The sequence below is a fragment of the Mobula hypostoma genome, unplaced genomic scaffold, assembly GCF_963921235.1.
Source record: "Mobula hypostoma unplaced genomic scaffold, sMobHyp1.1 scaffold_198, whole genome shotgun sequence".
Taxonomy (NCBI): domain Eukaryota; kingdom Metazoa; phylum Chordata; class Chondrichthyes; order Myliobatiformes; family Myliobatidae; genus Mobula; species Mobula hypostoma.
This window is the reverse complement of record NW_026948202.1, coordinates 1-23,554: the sequence shown is the minus strand read 5'-3', so window position 1 is coordinate 23,554 and position 23,554 is coordinate 1. Positions and strand designations below refer to the sequence as shown.

General features: G+C 42.0%; 1 protein-coding gene and 1 long non-coding RNA gene across 5 annotated transcripts in view; one reads left to right on the top strand and one right to left on the bottom strand.

Moving 5' to 3' along the window:
• Positions 1-16,451, top strand: part of LOC134341805 (uncharacterized) — a 43,114-nt gene extending 26,663 nt beyond the window's left edge. Inside the window, exons 1-4 of one of the 2 annotated variants that reach the window (XR_010016865.1) lie at positions 104-5,022; positions 10,126-10,247; positions 10,650-10,793; positions 16,314-16,451. This is a non-coding gene — a long non-coding RNA (uncharacterized LOC134341805). Of the gene's footprint in view, positions 1-103; positions 5,023-10,125; positions 10,248-10,649; positions 10,794-16,313 lie in introns of those variants that run through there. The other variant, XR_010016864.1, reaches the window with a different exon arrangement.
• The window catches only part of LOC134341804 (NACHT, LRR and PYD domains-containing protein 3-like), a 39,092-nt gene extending 16,960 nt beyond the window's left edge, over positions 1-22,132 (bottom strand). Inside the window, exons 1-2 of one of the 3 annotated variants that reach the window (XM_063039737.1) lie at positions 21,703-22,132; positions 8-96 (exon numbers count right to left, since the gene is read on the bottom strand). In XM_063039737.1, the coding sequence (XP_062895807.1) occupies positions 8-96; positions 21,703-21,806 (193 nt within the window). In that variant the 5' untranslated portion in view covers positions 21,807-22,132. Of the gene's footprint in view, positions 1-7; positions 97-16,305; positions 16,446-19,146; positions 19,287-21,702 lie in introns of those variants that run through there. The other 2 variants (XM_063039738.1, XM_063039739.1) reach the window with 2 other exon arrangements.
• Between the last annotated feature and the right edge of the window lie 1,422 nt (positions 22,133-23,554).

The following is a 23,554-nucleotide window of genomic DNA, read 5'->3' as shown; positions in this document are numbered from 1 at the left end:
AACACACCCTTGTCCTTCCTTGTTGATATCTCCAGATCATCTCTTGTCTCTGCGACATCACCCATGACGGACATCAGCGTTCCAATTCCTGGTGCTCTGTAAGAGATGGGACATTAATACGTTGATAAGGAAATTATTATGAGAAAAAATTGTCCTGATAACCCCTACGCACATGTCATCCACTCTTTGCCCATTCAAGCACTGTCCAATCCCCTGGAGCCCAGCCCTAGCAGGCTGCACACTGTCCAATCTCCTGGGCCCCATCCTTCCTGGATCACAAACTAGCTGATCACAGAGGGAAACATTCATTACACATATTTTCCAACAACACCCTGTACCCTCCTGTCCCAGAGCCCATACGCTGGTCTCCTCACATCATATAGAAGGAATCATAGACCCGGTTCCTGATCTCTATGGCCCCTATAGTATGCAAGCAATTCAAATACATTACATTTCATACTTGAAGCTATTTTTAAAATGTAACCTATTTCAATGATTCCCCACCCCCAGCCCGTCATGCATTGGAGTACAAATGTAAAAAAACTGAGGCAGTGGTAAGTTAATTTGTATCATTCACCCACACCACCTTCAGAAAGCTTGTATGGAATCTTTCCTCCTCAACTTGTTTTCCTATCTCTTCCTGCCAGGTCTGCACATGCAGGCACCTCCCTGTCTCCACCCAGATACGGTACTAGTATTAATCTGCCTATGTAACCCCACAATTTGTATCTTGTAGCCTGCTGTGTTTAGTTTCTGTTCCCTCTTGTTTTGTGGGCCTTGTGGCTTGTTATTTTACAGTCTAGTATTAAGGTTATCACTCATCGCTAATCGTCTCTGCTGCCCTTTGGGTAAAACTTCTTCTATATTTCATCACACTTGCCACAATATTGGATTTTTTTACTTCGCAAAAAAATCATTGTTTTAAATGAGATCAGGTTTTTTATCTTCTCTGTAAAAATGCATTTTTGCAAGCCAGATGCTCCTCAGTTGTCAGGAGCAACAATTATATTTTTAAAACATTCGTAACACACCCTTGTCCTTCCTTGCTGATATCTCCAGATCCTCTCTCGTCTCGGTGACATCATCCATGATGGAGATCATTTGGGGTTCTGGTCACCTAACTATAGGAAGGATATCAGTAAGATTGAAAGTACAGAGGAGATTTACTGGGATGTTGCTGGGCCTTCAGGAGTTGAGTTACAGAGAAAGGTTAAATAGGTTAGGACTTTACTCCTGGAACGTAGAAGAATGAGGGGAGATTTGATAGAGGTTTACAAAATAATGAGGGGTATAGAAAGAGTAAATGTGAGTAGGCTCTTTCCACTTAGATTAGGAGAGATAAATACGAGAGGACATGGCTTTAGGGTGAAAGGTGAAAGAGTTAGAGGGAACTTCTTCACTCAGAGAGTGGTGGGAGTGTGGAACGAGCTGCTATCTGACGTGGTAAATGCGGACTCACTCTTAAGTTTTAAGAACAAATTTGATAGATACATCGATGGGAGAGGTCTGGAGGGTTATGGACTGGGTGTGGGTCAATGGGACTACCGCAGACAACCCCAATACGCGGACCGCGGGCCAGGTCTGGACCGCGAGAACCAAATGTCTGGACTGCGCCAACCCATTGGCACTTACATGAACGCACCTGTCATAACATGTAAATAAAGTGCGCGCTGCTTAATTTATTTTAACCTCATCCCACTCTGTACACTCGACCCACGCCCCCACAGAAGCACGCAACCTACAGCGCACTTTCTACGGTCCTCAACTAGACAGCAGCACGCACCAGCTACCCAGCTGTCATCTAAGAAGTGAATCTGTCATCTAAAAGTGAAACTGTCATTAAGTGAATTGTTACCAGCAGTAAGACATGGGCCCTAAGCCAATAACAACATGGCCTGTGCAAAAAAGCGCAAAGTCGACGAGGAAAACAGTCAGTTCAAATCTGACTGGACTGATCAGTTTTGTTTTATTTTACCGGACCATATCAATGCTAAACCTACATGCTTAATATGCATACAGTCCGTGGCTGTCTGCAAATCGGAAAATCTAAAGCGGCACTTCAACACTACGCATGCTGCCAGTTTTAATGCCAAATACCCTGCAAAATCAGATCAACGCAAGTATGATATCATAAAGCACTCCGTTTCTACTATCTATAAAGAGATTCAAAGATATTCAAAAAACTTTATTGTCATTCTAACCATAAATCAGCTCTGCAGGGCAGAATGCGACAGCGTTTCTCAGGGGCAGTGCAATCATAACATAACAAACGCAACACTAAATAATAAACATTACAATAACTAGTAAAACACAACAGCCACATGTCAGGTAAAATCAGTTATAAGTGTCCAGTGCAAGTTAAAAGTGTCCAAAGCAGAGTCAGGCAGAGCAGCTGTTTAGCAATCTGACTGCCTGTGGGAGGAAGCTGTTTAGTAGCCTTGTGGTTTTAGTTTTAATGCTCCTGTAACGTTTGCCTGATGGCAGAAGAACAAGCAGTTCATGGAGAGGGTGTGAGGGATCTTTAATGATGTACCGTGTCTTCTGGAGGCATCGACTCTGAAAGAGGTCTTGGACAGAAGGTAGGGAGACCCCAATAACCTTCCCTGCTCCCCTAACCACCCTCTGCAAGATTTGTTTGTCGACAGCACGGCAGCTGGAGTACCAGGTTGTGATGCTAAAGGTCAGCACACTCTCAACCACACCTCTGTAGAATGTAGTTAAGATGTTAGTGGGGAGAGATGCTTGTTTAAGCTTCCTCAGAAAGTGCAATCTCTGCTGGGCCCATTTCACAATCCCAGTGGTGTTCCTGGACCAGGTGAGATTGTCCGAGATCTGCACCCCAAGGAACTTGATGTTTTCCACTCTCTCCACTGTGGAGCCACTGATGCTGAGGGGTGTACGCTCAGGCTGAGACCGTCTGAAATCGACAATCATCTCCTTGGTCTTGGTGACATTAAGCATCAAGTTATTATCCCTGCACCAGCTCTCTAGGTGTTTGACCTCCTCCCTGTACATAGTTTCATCATTTTTGCTGATGAGCCCCACCACTGTGGTATCATCAGCAAATTTAATGATCAGGTTCTCCTTGAATCTGGCTGCACAGTCATGTGTTAGCAGTGTAAACAGCAATGGGCTAAGCACACAGCCTTGTGGGGATCCAGTGCTCAGTGTGATGGAGTCAGAGATGTTCCTGCCAACACGGACTGACTGTGGTCTCTCTGTCAAGAAATCCAGAATCCAGCGACACATGGCAGTGCTAAGGCCAAGCAGCGACAGTTTCTCCACTAGTCTCTGCGGGATGATGGTATTGAATCCTGAACTGAAATCAATGTACAGGATTCTGGCATAAGTGTCTTTGTTGTCCAAGTGAGAGAGAACTGTGTGCAGTGTGGTGGATATTGCGTCATCCGTAGAGCGATTTGGACGATAAGCAAACTGTAGAGGATCCAGTAATAAATCAACATCTGCACAAGAGAGCACAACAGCTGCATCATTGCATATGTCATGGAATCTTGCCAAAGCTAAGAAGCCATTCGCTGATGCCGAGTTGATTAAAACGTGTGCAATTGATACGGTTGGTGAAGTTTTAGGTCATGTTGAGAAAACCAAGAAAACTGTTGTGGAGCTATTAAAGACAGTGCCATTGTCGGCTAACATGGCAACAAGTAGTGTAGAAGTTTTAGCGGAGGAGCATTTCCAATCTACTCACCGATTTGCAGAAAGCAGAAGCCATATCACTAGTCATAGACTCGTCCTGTGACTGAACTGATATGGAAGAGCCATCTGTGTTTGCAAGATTTTTTGATGGGAAGACCTTTCGGGAAAGCTACTTGCTTTGCTTCCTCTGCCTGGGCGTATGACTGGGGAAAGCATTTTTAACGAATTGACACAATTGGATGTGAGCAAAATTATGTCCGTTGTCACCGACAGGGCTTCGTTGACGGTGGGACAACACATGGGCTTGGTAAGCAGGTTTGCCGCTGTTAACCCAGCACTCTTGGCATTTCATTGAATTATTCACAAATCAGTGTTGTGCGCTAAACTGTATGGGGAAATGATGGATACTGTGACGAGACTGGTAAATTTTGTTCGTGAGAGTTGTCTGCAACATCGCCTTTTCAGAGCATTGCTGGAGGAAATGTCAGTGGAACACAAAGGTCTTTGGCTGCATAATGATGTTCACTGGCTAAGCAAAGGCCGTGTGTTGGAGAGAGTGTGCGACCTGCGTGATGAGCTTGTGTCATTTTTATCCAGCCTGTAGAGCCAAAAAGCCCGAGGATTTCAGAGGTTTTTAAGTGACAAGGTGATGGCACATGTTCTTTTTCGTGTGATGTCATGTCTCACCTAAATCAACTTAATCTGCAATTACAAGGCAACAACCACTCTGTTGCGGACATGTACGAGGCGATTGAAGCTTTCTGGTCAAAGCTGAACCTTTTAGAGAGAGACATTCACGGGAGAAAGTTGCACTTTCCACGTCTGCGGGAGCCTTGTGAGAAGAACAAAATGTGGGAGGATCCAGTGATGAAGGATTTTGTGATGAGCCTGGCAGAAAACGTCAGGGAACGATTTGAAAGCTCCCCTAAACTCTCAAGTGGCATCCTTCTCTTCTTGAGACAACCGTTCTCTGTTTCGGCTGACGGCCAGTGAACTGCAGAGGCCAAAAGGCTGGTGCCTTCCATAGATGAGGCAACTCTTCAGATGGAGGTCTTGGAAATAGGAACATCTGATTTGCTCAAAGCACAACACAAGGACGTTGGGGTGAGTGACTTTTGGATCAACTTGGTTCCCCAAGCTCAATTCAAAAACACAAGAGCTATTGCAATGCTCCTACTCACACTGTTCCCCTCCACGTACATATGTGAGTCATCGTTTTCTTCAAAGAACTCTATCAAGAACCAGGACAGAAACAGACTCTCCAATGCACATCTCGGCCAGTGCCTCAGGATTCCCACAACAGAATACAGGCCCGACATCAGAAGGATTACCTCATCTCGTCACTGTCACTTCTCTCACTGATTGGTGAGTGAATCAATTTATTTTTTCCATTTGTCAATCTTATTGCAGTATAATAATATTACAACAACAATAATACTGATAATTTCATTTATAGCTACACTTCATACTTCAAATGCTACATAGCTTAATAAAAAAAAGAACAAATAGATTAAATGAAAGAACGGAAACAGGGTCAAAGACAGTACTACTAAAACTCTTTGTATGGAAGAGATGTGGGGGCGGGGGGGTGGAGAGGGGGGAGAGATCCCAGATGAGTTCTCAATATGACAGCTGACAATTGTGATAGCTACAGTCATTATTAAATGGTTGGTTTTGGACTTATTTTGTTTAAAGAGTGCATTTTTTTGGTGTGACCCACAACACAGCCTTTGAGAATCCCAGGCCTAAATTATTACTACAACCACTACCATCACTACTACTGCTACTAATAATAATAATGGTAATAGCACCAACAACAACATCTACCTATAAAACAACTTACTGGCACAGTGAAAAAAAACCCTGGATGTTTTGGCTCTTGGCTTGGCATGCTTGACATAATTTGGCCCTTGTGGAAAACTAATTGGGGAACCCTGGACTAGCGGAATAAAGTTTTGGCAGACTAGAAGGGCTGAATGGCCTGTTTTCTGTGCTGTAGTGTTCTATGGTTCTATCTATGCCAGAGCCTGTGCATAGATAGTTCCACAGTGTTTCTATTACCCGAGTGAAGAAATTTCTCCTCATTTTGTTGCTGTTCAGTGACTGATTTGGAACTAGACTGCCTAGCGAAGTATTCTGCAGACATGCTCCTATGCGGGACTCCAAAATGTATAAACATTTTAATGAGGTCCTTTCCGGCTTCTAAACATTCAGCCCACTTCGTCTCTCACAATACGCCAATGAGACTTCCAGTAATTACATTCCAAATCCTTCATTACATCATTTCCCTATCTGCGGGGTATCGCCCTTTTGAGACAATAATATCAGAATTTACTGCACACTTGAAATGTGATCTAATCAAAAGCTCTGTATGATTGTATCCTGATTGCCTGTGACGTGTGCACTGGAACGCAGGTTCATTCTGACAGGATTGTCACCTGGCCTTTTGCCATTTCAATAAGCATTCACCAGTTCTCTTGCTCATTTTTCTTCCTGTTAGTCAAGATTTTGCTTACTTGGATTATTTCCCAATGCCTGATAGTATTGTAGCAACTCATGATGAAAAATTAACCAACCAACACGTTTTGGGAAGAGATGAGAAACAGGAGTACCTGTTGTAAACCATTATGTGAAAAGATCACACTGATAGTGAAACATTAACCTCCCGACACGTTTTGGGAAGAGGATAGAAACAAGTTGCAAACCCACATGGCCACTTGGAGAACTTGAAGAAAACACAGCAGATGCCTCACCTTCACAGGTCTGTGTTACAGCATTGTTGTGCTGTTGTTTTACCATATTGTTAGTGGTCTTGCTCCCAAACATTTAAATTGGAACGACTTTAGATTTGCTACTCTCAGACATAAGGAAGAACCCTGCTTAGGAGGAGATCACTGAGTCTTCAATGATGTCAATACAATCCATGTTAATCCAAATCCCCTGATGACCACATCACTGTTCTCCCCAACGCCACCAGATTCTTCGGTATTTCAAACCTTCCACTTTGTACTTATTTAATGACTCTAACTCTACAGCAGTATGTGGTAGAGAATTCCCAACACCCTTATTCGAGGCCAGTCATTAATCTGCTCTACCTTCCCACTTCAGATATTCATCAATTTCAGCTGATATTTTATAATATCGTGCCGTGTTTTGTCCGTTACACCAGCAGGAATTCACTGCTCTTTTCATTTATGTCATGGGTAACTGCTTGGATTGCAATCACAGCTTCCGAATGTCCTGCACATAACTGGACCCATGAAGACAACATGGCCTCCTGGAGCAGTGTCTATCGACAAAGAAACACATGTCCTCCCTCTTGTTAATGAATTTAACAATCGGACCCAAATCCTACTGTCCCCTTCACCCTTGTATAATTTGTTTGGGCTCGGCCCTGAGGAACCGCAAGGTGGAGATATTAGTGCCCAACAGTGGTTAGTGAGTATCGTTTGGTTGGCCAGAAAGGCTCAGAATTGTCTTATATTGTCGATCCAATCCTGCTCTTCTGTCTGGACATTGCTAAATTATACGCTACATTTCGCATTCCTTGGCTGTGGTTTGTCACCTCAATCCCTCAATAGACAATAGACGATAAGTGCAGGAGTAGGCCATTTGGCCCTTCGAGCCAGCACCGCAGCTCTCTGTGATCATGGCTGATCATCCACTATCAGTATCCAGTTCCTGCCTTATCCCCATAACCTTTGATTCCGCTATCTTTAATAGCTCTATCCATCTCTTTCTTGAAAGCATCCACAGACTTGGCCTCCACAGCCTTTTGGGGCAGAGCATTCCATACACCCACCACTCTCTGGGTGAAAAAGTTTTTCCTCAACTCTGTTCTAAATGGCCTACCCCTTATTCTTAAACTGTGGCCTCTGGTTCTGGACTCACCCATCAGCGGGAACATGCTTCCTGCCTCCAGCGTGTCCAATCCCTTAATAATGTTATATGTTTCAATAAGATCCCCTCTCAGCCTTCTAAATTCCAGAGTATACAAGCCCAGTCGCTCCAATCTTTCAACATATGACAGTCCCGCCACCCCGGGAATTAACCTTGTGAACCTACGCTGCACTCCCTCAATAGCAAGAATGTCCTTCCTCAAATTTGGAGACCAAAACTGCACAGAGTACTCCAGGTGTGGTCTCACCAGGGCCCTGTACAGCTGCAGAAGGACCTCTTTGCTTTTATACTCAATTCCCCTTGTTATGGAGGCCAGCATGCCATTAGCTTTCTTCACTGCCTGTTGTACATGCATGCTTGCTTTCGGTGACTGATGTACAAGAACACCTAGATCTCATCGTACTTCCCCTTTTCCGAACTTGATTCCATTTAGGTAATAATCTACCTTCCTGTTCTTACCAAAGTGGATAAACTCACATTTATCCACATTAAACTGCATCTGCCATGCATCTGCCCACTCACCCAGCCTGTCCCAATCACCCTGCATTCTCATAACATCCTCCTCACATTTCACACTGCCACCCAGCTTTGTGTCATTGGCAAATTTGCTACTGTTACTTTTAATTCCCTCATCTAAATCATTAATATATATTGTAAACAGCTGCAGTCCCAGCACTGAACCCTGCAGTACCCCACTGGTCACCGCCTGCCGTTCCGAAAGGGACCCGTTAATTGCTACTCTTTGTTTTCTGTCAGCCAGCCAATTTTCAATCCACATCAGTACTCTGCCCCCAATACCATGTGCCCTAATTTTGCCCACTAATCTCCTATGTGGGACTTTATCAAAGGCTTTCTGAAAGTCCAGGTACACTACATAGAGTGGCTCTCCCTTATCCATTTTCATAGTTACATCCTCAAAAAATTCCAGAAGATTAGTCAAGCACAATTTCCCCTTCGTAAATCCATGCTGACTTGGACCGATCCCATTACTGCTATCCAGATGTGTCGTAATTTCATCTTTTGTAATTGACCCCTGCATCTTTCCCACCTCCGACGTCAGGCTAACTGGTCTATAATTCCCTGTTTTCTCTCTTCCTCCCTCCTTGAAGAGAGGGACAACATTAGCCACCCTCCAATCCACAGGAATTGATCCTGAATCTATAGAACATTGGAAAATGATTACCAATGCGTCTACGATTTCTAAAGCCACCTCCTTAAGTACCCTGGGATGCAGACTATCAGGTCCCGGGGACTTATCAGCCTTCAGACCCAACAGCCTATCCAACACCATTTCCTGCCTAATATAAATTTCCTTCAATTCATCCATTACCCTAGGTCCTTTGACCACTATTATATCTGGGAGATTGCGGCATTCAGACCTGACCTGCAAAGGGTTGTTACCCTTTCAACTTTGTACCCTGGTGCTAGCTCTCCTGCAGTTCATGATACTTCCTGCATTTGCTGTTGTCCAGTGAATGGATGGTTCTGGGATTCTCCATGGGAGCTGTTCGGCTGTACCTCTGCTTAACAACCTACTAGGCTTACTGGACTAACTTGAATATTGAAAAGCCAAGTATAAACAATTGTCAATACTTGGCAATTTTCCTCAAATCGTGCATTTCTCATAAAAGAATCAGCGGAGGATGAGTGCTCTGGTAATGGAACCAATAAATGAAATAAGCAGATAAAAACCAATTCACTGGTCTGTAGAAAAAGCAGATTTATTCCATCCTCATGTTTTAGGATCTATAATAGTGAAAAAGAGAGTGAATTGCGTTTGAAGTTTCAAACACAACTTGCGACTTGTGCGATTCTCACAGCTATGGAAACATATGCACCATAATATTTAATTTGGAGCTGCTTCATGTGCAAATATGCACAATGGTGCTTGTCGTTTCCATCTACAATCTTACATGCAAGGTTTCAAAAGTAAATTGTGGACATTCACTAAGAATATAGTATGTTGCTCATGCTAATGAATTGGCAATGTGATACAATAATTGAAATCAGCTCACAGCACATAGTTTCACCAATGAATTAGCTACGAAAGAAGAGCCCCAGACATGAGACTAATCTCTTGACACCATTTGTAATATGTCCTCCTAGAAATGACTTAGTGATACATTTAATACAAGGGTATTTAGAAAGGAGAAATGAGGCCGATCTTGCATGCAGTGCCACATCGCACAAACGTATAAATGAAACAAATTTCCAGCTGCCGCCACTCTCCTGGGCCCTGGACTCAGTGATCCCAGAAACTGAGATCAGTGCAGAAGGGTGAACCAACCTCCTGCCACTGGAAACACTGGCGTGTGGAGATGGTCTGGGCTGTCCTGTCCTTAAAAATCCGTAGCTCTGGCTCAACGTTCAGAACTGCAAAGGAGGGGGGACTATTTCATTAATATTTCCAAAAACAGTGGGTGTGGGAGTAATATAGTAATAAGCAATTTTGTTAATTATAATCATGGAAGAACACTGCTCATTCCTTTAAGAATCAATCTGTCACATATCCATTGTCTATTCGATAATTTAGTAATTTCTGACCGTTATTGTTCAATTACTTTTCAGTGCCTTGATAGTGTGAGCAGACAGTGATGGAGAGGAACGTGATGGATGACTTCTCTCAGTATATTACCTCATGTGTACCCTCCTGATTCTGATCCCAGCAAGTCAGCATTATGGTTGCAGAGGTAAATTAACACACACCAAGTAAATTTCAGCTCCGTTTGGAAAGCATTAACCAAGCTCACATCTACCTCCTGGGCTCAGTGGTTGCTCGGAAACAACCTGTTCCCTGCAACTTGGACTTTTGGAGTAAATTTGTCCGTTTACTCACTTTTCTTATGTCAACGTCTGGTTACACTGACTATGCTTCTTTCGGCCCTTCTATCTGAAGCATAGCAAGCTCAGGCCCGATATGATATTATGCTTGAGTCGGATTATACTTTTCGCACCACAACTCGTTTATTACCCACAGCAAGCTCCAGCTGATAGGGGAAAGGGTTACTGTAACATCACTGGCCTCCAGACACCAGTAGTATGCACATTGTTTGCTAAGTATTCAATTCTTTTTCTCTTGTTATTTCCCACAGATACTGATCGTACATGTTCAAACTCTACCTGGGCTGAAATTGGCAACAAGGACGTGATGAAGCAAATCTGCTCCTGATTATTGCGTTCAAGGACTGTCGTTCAGCAGGCCCATGAACTTGCTCTTCTGAGACAAGTTGTTCAAGGTAGCAACTGCAGTTCTATAACTAGCTAAATCTGTCCCTGAGCTAAAAAGAGTAATGCTCACATTTCAGTTTCTGCATCTCAGTGATATTTCTTTCCTCGATGATGCATTTGATTCCGTTATTGTTTTACCAATCTCTCAACTAGTTGAAGATGTTTATTTTTTTATATAAGCTCTGTAAGTAACTGCTGCTCAAGACAAATAAATGTAAAGAACATGAGCGACATCATCCCACAACACGCTCCCATTGACAAGGCACGCTGATTTTTTTTCCTGCTTCCTTGTTTCCAGACATTCTCCTAGTGAAATAATTTGGTCTACAATATTCAGTGTAAGTATCCTGTCTTTGAAAAGGAACCATACGTTCGAACCTGGATGCAACCTATTGATACAGCTAGAGAGAAGGGAAGTTAGCAGAACTTGAGATTTGGTTTGCCACCCAAAACACTCAAAAACTTCTACAAATGTAACGTGGACAGCATTCTGACAGGCTGCATCACTGTCTGCTATTGGGGGAGGTGGGAGAAGGTGGGTCCACTGCACAGGACCAAAATCAGTTGCAGAAACTTGTAAAATTAGTCTGCTCTATCATAGGCACCAGCCTCAGCAGTATCCAATACATCTTCAATGCATGGTACCCTAGGAAGGTGGCATCCATCATTAAGGAACCCCGTCACCCAGGATCTGTCCCTTTCACATTGTTGTCATCAGAAAGGAGGTACAGAAGTCTGAAGGCACACATTCAGCGATTCAGGAACAGCCTCTTCCCCTCTGCTATCCAATTTCTGAATGGCACTGAGCCATTTACACTACAAATTTCAACTGGACTATTTAATAGACATACATATACTGACTGGAATTCAGTATTTTTTTTCTCTATATTTTTTGGAATGTACTGTTATGGGCATCATATAAAAGTGCTTGGGTAAACAAGGTCTAATTGGGGATACTCAACATGGCTTTGCCCGTGGCAGATTACATCCAACAAATTTTACGGATGCTTTTGAAGCTGTTACCAAGAAGTTTGATGAAGGGAAAGCTGAATGTTGTCTGCATGATCTATGACAAAATACCCCATGGGAGGTTGGTCCAAAAGGGATATGTTATTTGGCATTCAGGATGAAGCAGTCAACTGGATTCAATGTTGGCTTAGTGAGAGAAGTCAGTATATAGTGTCACTTTCTAGTCCAGTGTTATGCAGGCATCGGTGCTGGGTCTGTTGTTGTTTAGCGTCTATATGAATGACTGAATAATAACGGGGCAAACAGAATCAAAAACTTGTGGATGACATCAAGATTAGGGATGGAGTGGACAGTGCAGAAAGCGATCAAAGCTTGTAAGATGATCGAGACCATCTGGGAAAATGGGCTGAAAAATAACAAGTGGAGCTTAACATAGAAAATTTCAAGGTGCTGCACTCTGACAGGAAAGCCAGGCTAAAACATACACAGGGGACTGAGGTCACAAATATCACAAGTGACCTGACTTGGTCCAACCAAGCACAGTTCACTGCCAAGAAGGCCCACCAGCGCCTTTACTTCCTGAGGAAACTAAAGAAATTCGGCCTGTTCCCTAAAACCCTCACGAATTTTTATAGATGCACCGTAGAAAGCATTCTTCCAGGGTGCATCACAACCTGGTCTGGAAGTTGTCCTGTTCAAGACCAGAAGAAGCTGCAGAAGATCATGAACACAGCCCAGCACATCACACAAACCAATCTTCCGTCCTTGGACTCACTTCACACCGCACACTGTCGGAGCAGTGCTGCCAGGATAATCACGGACACGACCCACCCAGCCAACACGCTTTTCATCCCTGTTCCCTCCGGGAGAAGGATCAGGAGCTTGAAGACTCGTACAGCCAGATTTGGGAACAGCTTCTTTCCAACTGTGATAAGACTGCTGAACGGATCCTGATCCAGATCTGGGCCGTACCCTCCAAATATCTGGACCTGCATCTCCGTTTTTTGCACTACCTTACTCTCCATTTTTCTATTTTCTATTTATGATTTATAATTTAAATTTTTAATATTTACTATCGATTTGTAATCCAGGGAGCGGGAAGCGCAGAATCAAATATCGCTGTGATGATTGTACGTTCTGGTATCAATTGTTTGGCGACAATAAGGTAGAAAGTATATTACTGGAGAAGGTTATCAAGATTTGTGCCAGAAGAATCAGATTGTTTGTGATGTATCCCATGTAACTCTGGATGCAGTGAAGCCCCTTCAAGGTGCAACAAACCTGGTTACTGATCATATATAGACTCAACTACAAAGGAAACACATAAGATTGAGATTTGTGCCACACAGTCTACATGATTAATAACCATGATTGGCACAAATTTATTATAACTTGATCCCTATCAGGTACCAAACTGGGTATCAGGAGGGCAGACAGAAGAATGGCTTGAAGACAAGGTACCCTTATGTCACATTACACGTCTTACACTAACCAACAGTGCACTGGGTAAAGATGGTGATTATAAACAACACACATCAAAGTTGCTGGTGAACGCAGCAGGCCAGGCAGCATCTATAGGAAGAGGCGCAGTCGACGTTTCAGGCCGAGACCCTTCGTCAGGACTAACTGAAGGAAGAGTGAGTAAGGGATTTGAAAGTTGGAGGGGGAGGGGGAGATCCAAAATGATAGGAGAAGACAGGAGGGGGAGGGATGGAGCCAAGAGCTGGACAGGTGATTGGCAAAGGGGATATGAGAGGATCATGGGACAGGAGGTCCCGGGAGAAAGTCAAGGGGGTGGGGGGAACCAGAGGATGTGCAAGGGGTATAGTCAGAGGGACAGAGGGAGAACAAGGAGAGTGAGAGAAAGAATGTGTGTATAAAAATAAATAACGGATAAGGTACGAGGGGGAGGTGGGGCATTGGCGGAAGTTGGAGAAGTCGATGTTCATGCCATCAGGTTGGAGGCTACCCAGACGGAATATAAGGTGTTGTTCCTCCAACCTGAGTGTGGCTTCATCTTTACAGTAGAGGAGGCCGTGGATAGACATGTCAGAATGGGAATGGGATGTGGAATGTCACTGACCTCTACCTTGCCGAGGCACAGCGACAACTCGCGGATACCTCCTCTTATTTACCCCTCGATCATGACCCCACTAAGGAGCACCAGGCCATTGTCTCCCACACCATCACCGACTTTATCCGCTCAGGGGATCTCCCACCCACTGCTACCAACCTTATAGTTCCCACACCTCGCACTTCCCGTTTCTACCTCCTACAAAAGATCCACAAGCCTGCCTGTCCTGGACGAAGGGTCTCGGCCTGAAACGTCGACTGCGCCTCTTCCTATAGATGCTGCCTGGCCTGCTGCGTTCACCAGCAACTTTGATGTGTGTTGCTTGAATTTCCAGCATCTGCAGAATCCCTGTTGTTTGGTGATTATAAAGGCAGGTTTTATGTTGCTGCAAAGTTCCACATTCCACAATGGGAATAATGTAACCTGCCCTTTGAAAGGGATTCACATTGTCGTCAAGTGTCAGGAAAACACTTGTAGATTCACTACTAATGAGAATTGTTTATCGTCTATTCTGCCCGTGAATAATCAAGTCTTTCTTGCTATATGCATCGGTGGGACAGTCATATTACATATCAACAGCAGGCACGAGTCTTCCAAGGACTGGAAACAGCGTCCTCTGAAGTAAATTTTACCTCTATCTGTATATAATGTGATCATAGCACACCTGCTGGGTGTCTACGGATAGTCAATAGAATGAGTGGAGGTTAATGATCCTAAGATTAACATCCTTGGATCAAGGTGAGGGCGATGTTGGCCAGACAGAACTACAAGAGAAAACCCTACATCAGACTACTTTTTGATGATTACAACAAATATACACTCAATTCTAATCTAAAAGCTCCAAAAACCTGAGCCCCTGTTCCTCTCTCTGAAACTGGATTGTTAACTTCCTCACCAGGAGACCACAGTGTGTGGATCAGAAATAGCTTCTCTTCCTTCCTGACAGTCAACACTGGTGCCCCTCGAGGATACGCGCTTAGCCCACTGCTCCACTCTCACTCCACCCATGACTGTGTGGCTAGGCACAGCTCAGAGGACAACCAGAAGTTTGCCAATGACACAACTATTGCTGGTAGAATTCCAGATGGTGATAAGGAGGTGTACAGCTGTGAGATAGATCAGCTGGGTTCCAGTGGCGTCATCCTCCAGAATGGCAGCTTAAATTAATAGCTCCTCCAGAAAATCGCAGATTTTGCCCCATTAATCCATCAAATATAAGATCATTCAAAAATATCTGAATTGATGGGGGGGGGAGGTAAGAATGGGGAAAAAGAAAGGAGATTTCAAAAAAGCATCACTGCGGAGCCTATGGAAGAGAGACGTACAACGAGCGGCTCTCCTACACGGGTGCGTGGTGGCGAAGCTGACGTGGGGCCTCGTTCAGGCGAAGCGGTAAATATGATAAAGATTCTGGAAGAGATAAGGGAAGTCCAAAAAGACATAAAACAACAACTAAATGATATAAAGTCAGAGCTCGCCAACGTCCATCAGAAAATAGTGATGGCAGAGACTCGAATTGAGAAGGTGGAAGATCGCACGCAAAACGTGGTACAGATACTAAGTAAGATGATAGAAATATTAAATCAACAGGAAAGTAAATTGCTTGACCCGGAGGGAAGATCGCAACGGAAAAATAGCAGGATTTATAATGTTCCCGAAGGAGCGGAGTGGTTGTCAATGATGGAGTTTGTAGAAAAGGTGCTGCGGGAAGCGCTGGAGATTCCCCCGACTATGGAGATTGAAATTAAGAGGGCGCATTGTGCACTCGTCCCGATGTTTTCCAGAGACAGAGAAAGTAAGTCGCGGTCAACAGTACTTAGATTCCTTCGATTCAAGAGAAAGGTGGAGATTCTACGAAGGGCCTGGGGAAAGAAGAGTTTATTTTGGAAAGGGAATTTAATATATTTCGATCAAGATTAGTCCCCAGTGGTCCTACAGAAACAGAAGGAATATTCTGAAGTGAAACGAATATTAAAGCAAGAAAAGATTGAATTCCAAACCCCATACCCTGCTAAACTGAGGGTGTTTTGTGAAGAAGGGATACAGCTACATCAGACGGTGGAAGAAGCGACTACAGACATGAACAACAGAGGGTTGCTCGTTAGCGTGGTCAGACCGAGGGAAAGTCTGGCTGAGCAGTTATCCCGATCTGCTTGGGAAATAGTAAGAGTATCAAGAAAGCAGGGGACGGGAGGAGGACGAGAGAAGGATATTAAGAAGAGACTGTGAGTTCTCTGAGGGCAGCCCTCACCTCCTCCAGAAGAGCCATAAGGTTTGGCTAACTTTAAAAGTACTGATAAACTAAACGGAGGCAAAAATAGACGGTGATATACCTATCTCGAGAAATATGTATTATAATGTGGATTTTATATTGCTATTTTTTTTTATTCATTCATTCACTCCTTTTTCCCCACCTGAATGAGAATATATACATGGGAGGAATACACAGGGAAATGGACATAAATTGTTTTACTTACTTTTATAGGTACTGCAGTGGGGGCCCTCAACTCACAGGTAGGAGGGTCTATCCCCCACGGCTAGAAGTTTCTTCTAGAACAACACTGGGCTGTGCTAGAGACCCCAGCCTTGGAATCACACGTTCGTCACCTTTTTTTATTATTCGCATTTCTTGGCTCTATTTGTTCAGGGAGTAGATCGATTAAGTTATATTCTACAAATTTCAATGATATACTAACAGATAAATACACATGGCTAAGGACAAAGGAAAATTCATTTCTTGTAATGTCAATGGGCTGTTAAATCCAATCATACGAAGTAAAATTCTATCAAAAATGAAAAAAAGAGCAAGCCCAGGTAGTATATTCACAGGAAACTCGTTTAAGTGATAATGAGCATGGAAAAGTAAAGAGAATGGGCTTCACTAATTTGTTTTTCTGCTCATATAAATCAGGGCATAGAAGAGGAGTTGCTATTCTCATCTCAAGCAAGCTAAATCTTGAAAAAGCATTCAAAATGGGAGATAAGGAGTGCAGATATATTCTGGTAAGGAGGAATATAGACAGAAATCCAGTTACTTTATTAAACACATACGTGCCTCCAGGAAGTGATATTAGTTTCTTTCAGGAAATTATTAATATTATGGTAACGGAAGCAGAAGGTCTCTTGATATGTGGGGGAGATTTAAATTTACAATTACAACAAAAGTTAGACTCTTCCTATAGAAAAACTTATGAAACAAAGTCCTTACATAAGAAAGTTAACACACTTTTTGAGGATGTTGGTCTAATTGGTATATGGAAGGACCTTTTCCCGAACAGAAGGTATTAAACTCATTATTCTGCCCCCCATTCTGTATATACAAGAATAGACTATTTCATAACATTTGGAAAAAGATAAAGACAAAATAATCACCTGTGGAATTGGGACAATAGATGTAAGTGACCATGCACCTATATATTTATCTGTTGATTTTGATCTACAACCAAAGAATACTATTTGGAAACTAAATTCAAGTCTACTCAATGATCCCTATTTTAAGGAATAAATTAAAAAAAGAAATTGGTGTTTACTTAGAATTCAATGATAATGGAGAGGTTTCACCTCCCATTCTATGGGATACTCTGAAGGCTCTCTTAAGAGGGAAAATTATAGCCATATCTTCATATAAGAAAAAAATAAGGAATAAAACATTGGAGGGATTACAAAATAAGCTCAAGGAACTAGAAGAAAAACACAAATTGAGTTTGGCACAGGACACACTAGAGGAAATTTAAAAAATTAGGAATGGAATTAATAGTTTGGCTACACAAGAAATTAGAAAAAAAAAATAATGTTTCTGAAACAAAGACCGTATGAAAGTGGATCTAAATTTATGAAAGTACTGGCGTGGAAACTGGAAAAAAAGATAGCAGAAAATACAATTCATAGAATTAGGGATCCAAGAACAAAAGTGATAAAAAATAAGCTAACTGCAATTAAAGAAGCTTTTGAAATGTTTTACAAAACTCTATATTCCAAAGTTCCAGGGGGAAGCATAACCCGAATTGACACCCTCTTGAATTCTTTAGAGTTACCCACTTTAAGCAAAGAACAAAATAGAATGATGACTGCTGACGTAACTGAAGCTGAACTAAAAACTGCAATTAGTAGGCTTAAATTAAGCAAGTCACCAGGATCAGATGGATATACGGCAGAGTGGTATAAAGAATTTAGAGATGTGTTAATTCCAGTTTTACTCCCCACACTGAACTGGGCTCTAAGAAAGGTGCAGATGCCACCCAGCAGGAAGGAGGATATAATCTCAGCTGTACCGAAAAAAATGGAATAAAATGGAATGTGAGTCATTTAGACCAATATCTGTTCTTAATGTGGATTATAGAATATTTACCTCCATCACGGCCAAACGATTAGAATAGTTTCTACGCACACTGATACATAATGATCAGACGGGTTTCATACAACAACGCCAATCACAAGACAATATACAAAGGACACTTCACATTATGGATCATATGAAAAATGAAATTTAAGCAATTGTGATAAGTGTGTATGCTGAAAAGACATTTGATTCAGTTAATTGGAATTTTCTTTACAGAGATTTACATAGATTTGGTCTACATGACACAATTATTAAAACTATACAGGCACGATATGACAATCCTACTGCTAGGATTAAAATCAATGGATATTTACCTAATAGTTTTACGTTAGAAAGGGGCACAAAACAGGGTTGTGCATGGTCACAGCTACTCTTCGCATTATATCTGGAACCATTAGCTCAACACATCAGACAAAATGAAGATATTAGGGGAATTACTATTAAAGGGACAGAGCATAAATTGGCCTGTTACGCGGATGACATTTTGATCTATCTAGGTCAACCAACATACTCTTCACCTAAATTGATGCAATCCTATGAACAATATGGCCAATTATCAGGATACGAGAGCAACGTAGATAAAATCCAACTACTTTCATATAACTATAGCCCACCAAGAGAAATTGAAAGTAGATATCCTTAGGCATGGCAAACAGAGTCCATCAAATATTTGGGCATCATTATGCCAAAAGATTTGGCAAAGTTATCAGAATGCAATTATCAGCCTATATATAAAAAAATTAAGGAAGATATAACAAGATGGAACCTAATTCCTTTCCTTGGTCTCAGTTCAAGGATTGAATCTATTAAAATGAATATACTGCCCAGATGACTATATCCCTTTCAGACCCTACCAATATACATTAACCAAAATCAATTCAATGAATGGAACAAGATGCTATCAAGATATAAATGGCAGGCCGAGAGTTCGTCTCAAAAATTTGCAATTTGCCAAGGAAAAGAGGGGGATGGTGCCTACCTTCTCTTAGAGATTATTATTTTTCAGCACAGTTGAGAGTTGTGATATGCTGGTGCGACCCATCATATGGCGATCAATGGAAAATCATTGAGGAGAGGATACTTTCCATCCCCATACAGGCAATTTTGGCTGATAACAACCTACAAAGTTACATAAATAATATTGACAACCCATGGGTGAAATGGACTCTTAAAATATGGAAAACTATTATAAAAGAATATAAACTAGAGAGAGAGACATTGCAATTCTTAAGTGGTGTGCATATGACTCAGATTTTACGCCGAATAAAGTGGATGCTAGATTTAAGGACTAGACAGCTAAAGAAATAACAGCTATTTGCAATATAATGAAAGAAGGAACACTGTTCAGTTTTGAAATGGTCAAACAGAAACACTTATTAGAAAAACAAGACTTTTATCGGTATTTACAGATGCGACAGTATTTTAAAAGGACGGTTAAAAATGTAACCAAGGCAAGGTCATGTCTGATAGAGCTATTTAGAAAATCACACAATTCAGACAATGGTAGTAGAATCATTTCAAGCGTGTATAAGAGTTTCTCAAATCTTAAAACACATTTGACTTCATACATTAAAACAAAATGGGAGAAGGAAGGAGGGATAATAATATCTGAGGAAGAATGGACACTAATATGGAGGTATTAATGGAAGAGTACCAATACTGGCTGGTTACCTGATTTTATTTACTGTTTATTTATTTTATTTGTTGTTTTAAAGCATTGAGTATGAGAGTCACAAACTCATTTTCACTGTATTGGTGCATGACAAATTGTACTATGAAATGACAATAAAGATATTTCATTTCATTTCACAGAAATGGAGGGAGTTCGGGTGGAAAAACTTGATAAGATATTTTATTACACCCTCTCAGAAATCCCATTATGATAGTAACCTCCCTGTTTGCTGGAGAAATTGTGGAAATCAAAATGCAAACCAATATCATATTTTTTGGGAATGTCCCGTTATCAAATACTAATGGAGTGGGATGCATAATGCCTTACAAGACATCTTTAAATGTGAAATAACCTTAGAGAGTAAGGCCATATATTTTGGGTATATACCTCAAGAATGATTGAAATGAGATAAGTATTTAATGAATGTACTGCTGGTGGCTGGTAAAAAGACCCTTACCAGAAAGTGGTTGTCACAGGAGATCCCAGCTTTAAATGTATGGATGGAAATTACAATGGACATTTACAAAATAGAGAAGATAACAGCATTTGATTCATACAGAGAAAAATGGTTTAACTACATAACACCTCATAGGCCTGATTTTATTCTCGCAAGTCAATGAATATGTTGTTAAAAAAAAGATCACTCCCTATTCTGTACATAATTTTCTTATTTTGATTATTCTTTCTTTCCTCTCCTGTCTATAAGTGTATACCTCATAAATATTATGTGGAGATTTGTAACAAATATGATTATTTGATATATATATATATATATACAGTATCTGAAATAGATTTTATGGAAATGTTTCTTTGATGGTGAACTTCAATAAAAAATAAATTACAAAAAAGAGATAGATCAGCTGATTGAACGGTACCAAAACAACAACCTTGCACTCAAATCGGTAAGACCAAGGAATTGATTGTGGATTTCAGGAAGGGGAGGTAGAGGGAAGAGCAGTGGAAGGGTGAGCAAGCAGCTTCAAGTTTCAGTTTGTCAACATCTTTGAAGATCTACGCTGGGCCTAACATATGGATACAATTACAAATAGCATGACAGCCGCTATATTTCATCAGGAGGTTTATGCAATCCTGGACGTTACCAGACTCTAGAAAATGTTAATGGATGTAACACAAAACAACAAGTTTCACAACATATGCCAGTGCTATTCAGTGCTGATTCAGTTCTCGGGACCGTTTTTTGGGAGGGTCTAAGACCAGAGGGCACAGCCTCAGAATGGAGGGACGTCCTTTCAGTGCGGAGATGAGGATGAATTTCCTCACCCAGAGATGATGAATCTGTGGAATGCTTTGCCACAGGCAGCTGTGGAGGCCAAGGCTTAATGTGTATTTAAGGCAGAGTTTGATAGATTCTTGATTAGTCTGGGAATGAAGTGATATGGGGAGAAGGAAAATTAGATCAGCTACGATGTAATGGCAGAGCAGACTCAATGGGCCAAATAGCCTAATTCTGGTCCTCTGTCTTATGGGGTAGATCTGGGGTAGCTTGTTTGCAGGATGTTCAGGGACGGTTAAGTCCTGTGGGGCCCTGGTCAACTTTTTAAATTACAATAAGTTTGGGAGGCGGGATCTGGCTCCTGTTATCCTCCCACTGCAGTGGGCGGCGGCAACACTATAACGAGGAAGAATCAGGAATCACAGGCTGTACAAAACGAGAGTGTGTGTCAGATCTGTATCTAATTGCCTTGCCTGAACGGGCCGAGAAGGCAGAAACTCATACAAGTGGAGCTGCGTCCGGAAAATACAATTTCTCCGTTTTAAAGTGCTCTTTCCGTTCGGTGAATTGAACTGGGGCCACTGCCCATATCAGACCAGCAACACTCCGCGACAGGCGCAAATACTCACCGGTGAGCCGGGAGCCTCTCTCGACGGACGAAAACTTTCCCCAAACTCCGGACCGAGGTAACACTGAAGTGAATGCGGAAGGACGGAAGGAAACGGCCGCCCATCCGGAGGTCAGCGCATGCGCAGCATGATATCGGCGACTGTTTGCTTCTCGGCGCAACAGAGCTGCAGTAGGTGCCGTCTCACTGGCTCTTCACTGAACCCTGGAGCACCGATTGTTATTGCTATTAATTGATCATTGCCCGATGTCAGTCACGAATCATGTAGGCGTCCTTTTATGACAAATAACAACCGATATCAGCACCGATCCCTGCAGAATTCCACCAGTCAGAGAGGCAATCATCTGCTGCCACTATTTGCCTTCATCCTCTATGCCAATGTCTACTCCCATTTACTACCTCACCTTGAATGCCAAGAGAATAAAATTTATTGGTGAACATCCTATGTGGTACCTTGTCGACTGCCTTGCTAAAGTCCATGTAGAAAATATCCAGTGCCTTGCCTTCATCAACTTTCCTAGTAACATTCCTTGTAAGTTCTTCGAAAAACTCAATAGATTGTCTAGAACACACAAAGTCATGTTGGATATTCCTAATCAGTCCTATTTATTTAAGTACTCCTGTATCCCGTCCTTCCAATGTCTTCCCATGTCTGATATCAAGGGCACCGGCCTATAATTTCCTGGTTCAATTTTGGAGCCTTTTTCAAACAGTGGAATGAAATTATCTATCCTCCAATCCTCTGGTACCTGTCCTGTCTTTCAGCATAATATAAACATATCGGCTACATCCCTGCAATTTCGCTTCTATCAGGGTCCGAGGGCTGAACTTCTCAGTCGCTGGGGATTTATGCACTCGCATTTGCCCAATATGCCAAACATCCATGGCCTCACTTCTATAGATTATTTTCTCGAGTGAACGCAGAAACAAAAATCCACTTCAGAACTCCTCCATCTTTGTTGGCTCCATGCATATATTACCATTCTGATCATCCAGATGTTCGATTGTGTCCCCTGCAATCCTTTTGCTCTTAAAATATCTGTATAATCCCTCACCTTGTCTGCTAGGACAACCTTAGGCCACCCTATAGCCTGCATGGTTTCTTTCCTGAATGTTATCTTGCATTTTCTCAACTCCAGAAGTACCTCATTTTTTCCTACCTGCCTACACCTGTTATGCACCTTTTTTTTTCTATACCAGGACCTCAATATCTCTTGAAAAACTGGCATATTTATCTTTTATTCGGACAGGCACATTGAAGTCTACAAATTTCATCTTTCAATGTCTCCCACTTACCAAGTACTCATTTGCCAGAATATAGCCAACCCTGCTGCGTTCACCAGCAACTTTGATGTGTGTTGCTTGAATTTCCAGCATCTGCAGAATTCCTGTTGTTGGTCCTTTTTGATGCCATCAGAATATGTCTTTGCCCAATTTAGAATCTCACCCCACGGAACAGAGCTATCCTTGTCCACACTTCCTTTCAATCTGATGACATTGTGATCACCAGAAGCAAAAAGCTTCCATACACAGACTTCTGTTACGTGTGTCCTGTCTCAGCCCCTAATGGGAGATCAAGTATCACACTTGAGTCTTTGGGACTTCAATGTACTGATTAACGAGACTTTCCTGAAGACATTTGTCAAATACATGAGTACATCTACTCAATATACAGTATGAGAGTTCCAGTCCGTGTATGGAAGGTTAAAATCAAATTATAACAAATTATGTTTCTTGCAATATTCTCTGACATCTACTAATTTGTTCCTCTAAATCCCACAGACTCTTGAGTGGTCTACATGATTGACTCATTAACATGTTCAAACAATTTTTATTTCTCCGGTCTACCCATA